Source organism: Galeopterus variegatus, unplaced genomic scaffold (assembly GCF_000696425.1).
Source record: "Galeopterus variegatus unplaced genomic scaffold, G_variegatus-3.0.2 Scaffold3452, whole genome shotgun sequence".
NCBI classification, from domain to species: Eukaryota; Metazoa; Chordata; class Mammalia; order Dermoptera; family Cynocephalidae; genus Galeopterus; species Galeopterus variegatus.
This window is the reverse complement of record NW_007729563.1, coordinates 191290-201032: the sequence shown is the minus strand read 5'-3', so window position 1 is coordinate 201032 and position 9743 is coordinate 191290. Positions and strand designations below refer to the sequence as shown.

At 50.4% G+C, this 9743-nt stretch overlaps 1 protein-coding gene across 1 annotated transcript in view; it reads left to right on the top strand.

The window, feature by feature from the left end:
* REEP1 (receptor accessory protein 1) overlaps positions 1–6380 on the top strand; it is a gene marked incomplete at its 5' end in the record, with an annotated part of 34371 nt that extends 27991 nt beyond the window's left edge. Inside the window, 2 exons of the mRNA XM_008585100.1 lie at positions 2715–2892; positions 6299–6380. Coding sequence (XP_008583322.1) covers positions 2715–2892; positions 6299–6339 — 219 coding nt within the window. The remainder of the gene's footprint in view (positions 1–2714; positions 2893–6298) is intronic.
* Between the last annotated feature and the right edge of the window lie 3363 nt (positions 6381–9743).

Below are 9743 nucleotides of genomic sequence, written 5' to 3'. Positions count from 1 at the left end.
TTTTTTTTTTTTTTTTTTTTTTGCTGTAAAGTTGTTTCAGTTCCTTGTATATTCTGGATATTAAACCTTTGTCAGATGTATATTTTGCAAGTATTTTTCCCCATTCTTTTGGTTGTCTTTTAACTTTGTTAATTGTTTCTTTTGCTGTGCAGAAGCTTTTTAGTTTGATATAATCCCATTTGTTTATTTTTCCTTTGGTTGCCCATGCTTTTGGGGTCATATTCATGAAGTCTGTGTCCAGTCCTACTTCCTGAAGTGTTTCTCCTATGTTTTCTTTAAGAAGTTTTATTGTTTCAGTGTGTATATTTAATTCTTTAATCTGTTTTGAGTTGATTTTAGTATATGGTGAGAGGTATGGGTCTAGTTTCATTCTCCTGCATATTGATATCCAGTTATCCCAGTACCATTTGCTGAAGAGGCAGTCTCTTCCCCAGTGTATAGGCTTGGTGCCTTTGTCAAAGATCAGATGGCTGTAGATGTGTGGGTTGATTTCTGGATTCTCTATTCTATTTCATTGATCAGTATGTCTGTTTTTATGCCAGTACCATGCTATTTTGGTTATTGTAGCTTTGTAGTATACTTTAAAGTCAGGTAATGCTATGCCTCCAGCTTTATTTATTTATTTATTTTTGCTCAACATTGCTTTGGCTATGCCTGGTCTTTTGTTATTCCATATAAATGTCTGGATAGTTTTTTCCATTTCTGAGAAAAATGTCATTGGAATTTTGATAGGGATTGAATTGAATTTGTATATCACCTTGGGTAGTATGGACATTTTTGTAATGTTCATTCTTCCAATACAAGAGCATGGAATGTCTTTCCATCTTTTGTGTCCTCTTTAATTTCTTTCAGCAGTGATTTGCAGTTCTTGTTGTAGAGATCTTTCTCATCCTCGGTTAAATTGATTCCTAGATATTTTATTTTTCTGGTGACTATTGTAAGTGATCTAGCTTTCTTGATTTCTTTTTCTGCTAGTTTGTTGTTAGAGTATAAAAACTCTGCTGATTTTTGCGTGTTGGTTTTCTGTCTTGCAAGTTTGCTGATATTTTAGTGCATCTTTGTTTTATTCTGGCATGTCTTCTAAACCTAACCGTGAGCCCCTTTTGTTTCCCCCTCTGTCTAACTAACTCATTTGGCATTTGCTCCTTTATCCTTTCTGGATCGTTCACTGCAGTGAATCTCTGCTGATTTTTGCGTGTTGGTTTTCTGTCTTGCAAGTTTGCTGATATTTTAGTGCATCTTCGTTTTATTCTGGCATGTCTTCTAAACCTAACCGTGAGCCCCTTTTGTTTCCCCCTCCGTCTAACTAACTCATTTGGCATTTGCTCCTTTATCCTTTCTGGATCATTCACTGCAGTGAATTGCTGTGCTTTTTGGACCATTTTCATTTTTTTTTAATTAAGTAAAATGAAAAAATCTCCTAAACTCTTCTCCCATCTCTGAAAACATTTACTCAGCTGTTTTGCCCTTGTTTATTTCATCAGTCCCACCACCAGCTCCAAGCCCTCTTGTTAGCTGCCCAAATCTATTTTATACTGATGTGTTAGGTCTGTTCTGTCTGTTGTACCTTATTGTCCCCAAGTCCTCCAGACCTCTAGGGCCACTCTCTTTCCTCCATTATCCAAATGAAATACCTCTTCCACCACTGCTGTCCATGTCCCTGTTTGGACCCCACTGCCATCCTACGTACCTGAGGGAAATCTGCACACACCCAGTATTTCTGAAGATGCTGAAGTCACTGATTTGTCTAGTGGTTCCTTACCTTTTACTTCTTGCTCCAAACCCCAACCTAATTATCAATAACCCCAGCCCCCATTCCACTCTCAGGTTTCCTTCCCCCAAACTTGAATCTCTCTCTCTGACCCCCAAGGCACACCTAAAGTGATGCTGCCATCCCTGAACCCTCATTGCAATCATTTTCACTGACAGATTCTCTCATCCAGACAGCAAGAACCTTCCCTTTCATTAATCTAATGGATTTATCTTGCTCTCCAAAACAAAAGAACAACCCTGCCCCCCAACCCCCCAGATGAATTCTGTGGCTCCTTCAGAATATGAAATGGTTACAGTCAGCATGGTTGTTTTTTAATATATTTTTCTTCCCTGATTCATTTTATGAAGTTCAAATGTGTTAATGGAAATAAATGTGCCTTATAAACAGTAATGTGCTGTACAGTTAAAGAAATTGCTGTTGTCATTCATTTAAAAAAATTCTGTCTGCATTTTACTTCCTTTGAAAAGAGTAAGGACTGAGCATATAGAGTAGCACAGAGGTTTTGGTTTTCTGACCAGACTCTTGTGTACTGAGAACTGAGAAGAACGTAGCCATATAAGGATCTTTATTTATACAAAGCAGGAGCGGCAGCCAACGCCCTCTGGGGAATAGGAAATGCTGGCAGGAGCCATGCCCCTGAGTCTGTCTGAGGCTCTAGCTCATCATGGGGGTGCCTGAAGGAGAGGAAGGAGCCTGGAGCCAAAGGAGCAATGGCTGAGCCCCTGAGGAGGCCCTGGAATATTCCAGGGCTCGACCCTCTCAATGTTTCCAGAAAGTACACCTGGGCACCTGCCCTGCTGCCGAGTTGTTTCAGGTCTTGGTTTCCATCTTGCTGACCATCAGAGCTCCCCCTTGGCCTTTGTCATGCCTGCCCCCCATGAATGCCCATGAACCTGTGGGTCAGGCCTCTGATGTGTGCCCCCTCTTGTGTCATATCCAGGGACAGGGTGCCTTATCGGAGAGACTCCGGAGCTTTAGCATGCAGGACCTTACCACCATCAGGGGAGATGGTGCCCCTGCTCCCTCGGGCCCGCCACCACCAGGGTCTTCACGGGCCAGCAGCAAACATGGCCAGCCTAAGATGTCCAGGAGTGCTTCTGAGAGTGCTGGCAGCTCAGGTAGGTGTTCCTTTGCTTCCCCTCTTTCCTAATCCTTGGGCCTCATTTTCATGAGAGCAGCCTGCTCCACCATGTGGCATGCAACCTGGCCCTTGCTCCATGGACCTGCCACCAACAAAGATATCAGACTATGCCAGGCCAGCTAAGGGGCAGAGCACCACTCAGGCCAGGTCAGGAGGGTGGCCTGGGGACTCAGATCAGGGCAAGATTAGGTCACCTGCACCAAAGAGTTCTGCCTTCTCCATCTGATTGTCTGGGGAGTTGGGGGTGGTTGGGTGGTAGTGCCTAGGCCAAACCTAGAGGCAACAGGTACAGCTGGGCCCGGGCCATGGAGCTTTTTTTGTTCTTTTCCCCTCTGATCCCACACTCCTTGGTTGGCTACCTGTCTTGAGCTCCTGAACGTCTCCTCTGACTCACCCAGGGCTTCCAGCTCTCACGGGCCCTCTTTCCTGCCTGAATATTTCCTGTTCACTCTCTTGCTGTACTGTCTCCTCCACATACCTGACACCCCATTCACCACGCACACCCCCAGCTCCTGCACACCAATGGCCATACTAGCTCTGAGGTCTAATTCCTGTGGAGGCCAGGGCCTTCCAGAAACCACACCTCTACCTCCGACGTCTAACTCTGTAAAACACCTGGCATGAAGTTGCCATATCGGGATTGACCAGGGGAACTTGTTAAACATGCAGAGTCCTGGGCCTATCCCTAGAGGTGTCAGTAGGTCTGGGGTGAGATCCAGACGTCTGATGTCATTGAGGTGCAGCCACGTTTGGGCCCCCCCAGCATCTGATCCACTGGTGTGTGTTCCAGGCTTGTAGAGGACAAGGGCATGAACTAGCGGGTAGGGAATGGGGCCAGGACTCACTGTTTTCCAGACTGCTCCTTGGGGAGATGACAGGGACCTTGACTCTCAGGAGCTGAGCACTGCTGCGGCTGGCAAAGGGTTGTTGGTGGGAGTTGTAGGGGATGGTTCTGGGTTGCCACCTCCATCGCTCCCTGTGGTGGGAAGGGTGAGGATTGGGCCACTCTTTTAGAGTCTGTGGCCATGACTTGTGCCTGGTGGTTGCCCTGCCCTTAAACGTATAAATGGGGACGTCCACGCCACCTGACCCTGAGTGGATGCTATGAGGTGCAGCCTGCAGGGACACCTCGGCCCTGCGTCCCGGGCCTGACAATCCCACATGACTCTTGGGGGTCTTAGACATGGATGGAAAAGCATGAGACCTATGGCTGCCCTGGGAATGACCACTCATGCCCAGAGCCAAATGCAGCACAGGTGTCCATCAGTTTCCTCCCCTCTCAGGAATGTCCCCTCTGCTCCTCCCTCAGGTTTGAAGACTGGGCTTTTCTGTTGGGAGATGCTTTAACCCTGTCACTGCTGGAAGCAGGGCAGGGTTGGGAGGTGGAGGCTTGGCCATAGGGTGAGAGCCATCTCAGGAAGGGGTTATCTCCTGAGGAACCCCTTCCTCCCCTCTCAGGAATGTCCCCTCTGCTCCTCCCTCAGGTTTGAAGACTGGGCTTTTCTGTTGGGAGATGCTTTAACCCTGTCACTGCTGGAAGCAGGGCAGGGTTGGGAGGTGGAGGCTTGGCCATAGGGTGAGAGCCATCTCAGGAAGGGGTTATCTCCTGAGGAACTTAGAATGGAATCCCCGAAGGCCAGGCAGGAAGGGATCTTGGGGATCATTCAGTCTTAATTCTCTGATTTTACCAGCAAAGAGATGGAGACCCAGGAAAGGGGATTGTCAACAGGGTCCCCCACAGTGGGCTGCAGCAGAGCACAGCCTTCTGACTCTCAGGCCAGTCCCTCTGGTCACTCACCTGCTCATCCAGGCTTCACTGAGCATCTACAGCTTCTGACCTGCCAGGCACTGCCCCAGAAGTAGGAGTGAGAAATTGAATTAGGCGTCATCTCCACCCTTGATCAGCTCATTGGCTACTGAGCCTCAAAAGAAAGCTGTCACTCGGAAGTAAAAAGGGCCCCAATTCAGTGAGACCCAGAGGCCAGAGAAAGAACCGAGGGGGTGAAGCCCCGAGGGGGTAGCCCCACAGCAAGCAGCTCACCCTCTGTGCACCTCACTTCTGTGTCTATATGGGAATGACACCCATGTATCCACACAGGCTGTTGTGAGGCGTCAATGACATAAGCCGTGCAGAAGTGCTTCGCATTATGCCTGGTACCAATATGTAGTAGCTGCTATTATTGTTCTTGTTATTTATCTCACCCAAGAAAGCACTTTGTCATACTAAGTGTCCAGGAGAGAAATGGGCTGCCTTGTAGGGTGGTGAGATCCCTGACACTGGAAGGGCCCAAATCAGAATTGAATGGTCAGGCTCTAGGGAGGGATTTCTGCTTTGGCTAGGAGGTGGGCCTCAGTGGCCCTGCAGTCCCTTTCCCTCTGAGTCTGTGTTGCCCTTATAGAGGGGAGCCAAGTAGAGGAAGCAGGCTCAGAGAGGTGTGCACCATGCCAAGGCCACACAGGACCAGCATCCAGGCCTTCTGCCTAGACCTCCCCTTGGTGGATTATTCAGGGCAGCCGCCGGACTGGGAATCTGCGAAACTTGGTGGAGTCTAAACGATGATGGGGGTGTGGCCTGGGCCTTGAACCTGTTCCCAGCCCAGCATCAGGTAGAAAACGATATGGGATGATGTGTTTTGGCACTGGCCCTGCCACCCTCCATTAGTAAAGATGGTGACATCCCCTGCTACACCCCAGGGAGGCCGTGGATCGCAGGCTGAGAGAACCAGCCTTGCTGTTATGTGACCTGGCCCTCCACACTGCCCTTGGCCCCAGCATCTGTGATTCGGGGACCGAGAAGGGAGGCCAGGCATGGTCTCCCCAGCTGTTCTGGGGCCTAAAATAAAAGCCATCTCAGAAGGAAAGACAGGTGAAACATGGCCCAAGGCCTGGGTGTGGGACAGAAGTGTCCAGGTCAGAGGCTCTGGGGCTGTCATACCCCTGAGTGGAGGGTCGGGTGCCTGGGAGGAGGTCTGGCAAAAGAAGCCTGGCCATGCAGGTGGTGTGCCCTGCCCAGCTCAGCTTACAGCGTGGGCCTCAAACACCCGGCCTGGTCAGGTAGGGAAAAGGGCGCAGGGCGGGGAGGAGGCTGGGATTCCATCCTGGCTGGCTGACGCTGGGCCTGTGCAGACACAGCAAATGCAGCACAGTGAGGCACATGCCACTGAGCAGTCACCACACTTGTTCCTGCTGGGCCCAGATTCAGCCTCAGAACTTTTCTCACAACAGTACCCCAGGTGGTCCCCACCAGAGGATTTGACCTTGGCACAGGAGACGGACCCAATTCCCTTCTGTCTTCTCCTGTGAAAAAAGGGCCCAATAATTCCTATTCAGCCTATGTCTTAGGGTTGTGAGAATAAACAAGATCATTTGCAAACCCTGGACAGGTAGCAGGAGTCGAAGACAGCCTGGGAGAGAGGACAGGTAAGAAGTGGTGGCTGCCCCCGTGGAGTTCTGTGCAGCCACTGGAAGCAACAGATCACAAGTACACACCGATGGATCTTGAAAACATCATGCCTAGTGCGAAAAGTACAAGATGGAATGAGATTTTAAGATTTTATGTAACAATTTCTGTAAAATAAAACTATATACCCACCATGCAAAATAATATGTAGTTTGCAAGAATAACACATTTAAACAAAAAGATGCACATTAAAATATTAAAATCACTGCTCCTTGAGGAGAAAGGAGCATGTGAGTGGGGTGTGGGGACAAAAGTCATGCAGAGGTACACAAGGAGCAAGGGGGTCCCATGAACCAGTGAGGACCATTTGCTGTGAACTGAGAAGGGAGATCCACACAGTCCTCTGCATTTCAAAGAAAGGAAGGAGGCAGCATGTGAAGGAGGAAAAGAGGAAGGAGGCACATATGCTGTCCCTGCAGGGTTACTTTGCTCCGCACGCTCCTGGAAGGCAGTCACACAGTCTCTGCTTCCCCCTGTAACCACCCCAACTCGATGTGCCTGTCACATGCCGGGCACACAGAGGCCCTGCATGTGGTCAGGGGAGGACACAGGGTCTGGGCATTGGGGATGGAGAGAGATAGTTCTTTTCTGTTGCTTTCAGCACCCAGGCGGGGGTTGGGCAGTGCATCTGACCTGACCCCCTCACCTGCCTGGAGCTTTCCTCCTTGCTCCAGGGGTCAGGAAGGGCAGGAACTGACATTGCCCTGTCTGCAGGGTGAACTGGGAGGTACTTAGACACCATACATTGAATGCCTAGCATTAGACACTAGGAAGGCTACCAAGGGAGTTGAAAGAATGATCCTGGCCTTCCATGCACTTGGAGTCACTCAGTCAGCATGTATTTAGTGAGCACCTACTATGCGCCAAGGCTCAGATGTGCAAGACCAATGAAGAGTGCAAGGCAGCAGCCAATTAGGCCTTCGGCCAAATGCCCAGCCACTAAGGACTTTGGGGTTCAGAGGTCAGTCTGAGGAAGTTTCCTGGAGGACATTCTGAACTGGAAGGCATAGAGAGGAGAAGGCTTCTGGGCAGGGGTGGTTGGCGTTATTTCCCAGAGCAAACTTTGACCCCATCCCCGTCTTTAGGGCTATGGGCCAGGTGAGGGTATTTTCTAGCACCTGAGAGGAAGGTGGATCTGAGATGATTCCTCTTCCCCACCTTGGTGTCTCTGCAGAGACCCACATTCCTGGGACCCATATATTGAACACACTAGGATCCCCACAACTCACCCAGGCCTCCCTGTTTGCCTGGGGCTGGTTCCTGTCCAGTGGGGGATGTCTCTGATGGTGCCCCCACCCCGTTCCCACAGTGTGTACCTGCTGCTCCACCTGCAGGACCCGGAAAGGTGAGTAAGCAGCCAGCCTCTGCAGCGTGCTGGGCTCTCGCCTCCAAAGAAGATTCTAACCACGAGCTGGCACCTGACCTTGGGGCTCCCTTTCAGCTGCATGGTCACAGGGGAGGGGTCAGGAGCTTAGCCCCTTAAACAGCAAACACATTATCTTACCATTTCTGTGGGCTAGGAATTTGGGAGTTGTTCAACTGGGTGGTTCTGGGTCAGGGTCTCTCAACGGGTTGCAGTCAAGGCTTCAGCCAAAGCTGAATCATCTGAAGACTTGACTGAGCCTGCAGGAGCCACTTCCAAGATGGCTCTGTCATGGCTTTTGGCTGGAGGCCTCAGTTCCTTACCACATGGGCCTCTCTAGGGCTGCTTGAGTGTCCTTACTATGTGGCAGGTGGCTTGGCCTAGAGTAAGTGATCCAAGAGAGAGAGGGCAGGCAGGAGGCTGCGGCACCTTTTATGACCTAGTCTTTGAAGTCACATCTGCCACTTCTGCCTTATTCTGTTTGTTGTCCAGCCTACACTCAAGGGGAGGAGAATGAATCTCGACCTCTTGAAGGGAGGAGTATCAAAGGAGACAGCATTATACTTCCTCGTGCTCTGGGTGATGAGGACACAGGAACTTACCCAGGTCCTCTGAAGTGACAAAGCTCTACAGTTCCAGGGCTTTCTGGTCCTGGTGCAGCGAAGGGAGCCCTGGTCCTGCTTTGCGACTTACTAGCTGTGCAACTTTCTGTGAATCACCTAACCACTCTGAGCCTCAGTTTCCTCATCTTACAATGGAGATAAAGATCCCCACTTCCCCACCTCACTGTGCTGTTGTGAAAATGGCTGCGAAAGGGCTTTTTGAATGATTATTATTGGAGCAGCCCGGGACCTCTGGGAGAGGGCACGAGCCTGGGGTCTCACAGTTCTGTCTGGGGACTCCTGCTGCTGCCCTCCCAGTGTGTGTGAGTGACAGCTTGGTGGAGCCATGGCCACCCCGGGTTGGCTGAGTTGTTCTCTCATGACCTGCACCTCCTATTTGCTCGACCTTAACTACACACATTAGGGACTGCAGAGGGTGCTGGACTAACCCAGCCCCATCTCCCCTGCCTGGCTCCCCTGTGGGCATGGCGTGGCCCTCCCTCATAGGTGGTGAGCAGGACATGGAACTGCATTATGTGAAGTGTCCCGTCTCCTCCATTTCTTCATTTTTAAGGCTTCTCAGTGCTAAACTTTTTAAGGGCTATGGAAGACCTGGGGGGTTTGGAGGCCATAAGGCCAAGCTGAACTGTCAGTCAGAGGAGTGCTGAGCCAGGGGACAGTAAGAGACCAGCATTCGCCCACTGTTCTGACTCCAGCCAGCATGTGTCCCAATCCACATCGGAAACAGAGGGGCAGCACACAGCTGGTTCCAGTGCTGGATGCTAGGACTTGGGCCTGGTGGACATACTAGTTCATGGGAAACAACAGTGCAGTCCCCGGGTCCCCAGGTGACTGTGGTTATGTCTATCTATTCACCCTTTAAAGTTTTGAGTTTAAATTCCATGAGCCATTCCAAAAGCCTCTGATTCTGGGATGTCACCACCTGAGGGACCAGGGAGAGTAAATCTGCCTTCTCTATTCTTCCCTGCTGTGTGCTACTCTCAGAAGCCCTCACCTGCCACCACACCTGGGGGTTTCACAATCAGAGGCTGCACAAAAGCCTCTGATTCTGGGATGTCACCACCTGAGGGACCAGGGAGAGTAAATCTGCCTTCTTTATTCTTCCCTGCTGTGTGCTACTCTCAGAAGCCCTCACCTGCCGCCACACCTGGGGGTTTCACAATCAGAGGCTGCGTTCCCAGTGTATTTAAATCTAACTGCAGTTGACTGTAGGAACTGACTGGTTTTGGAGGGCCACAGTGGCAGGCTGCATGTACACAAGAGTGTGTCCAGGATTCAGTGGGCTGGGTGGGGATTCTGGTGTCTCATCCCAGAGTGGGCGGGGGAGCTGCAGGGAGGGAGAGTTGTTGGGGAGTGGGCAGCAGGTGGGTTGGACCTGCTCA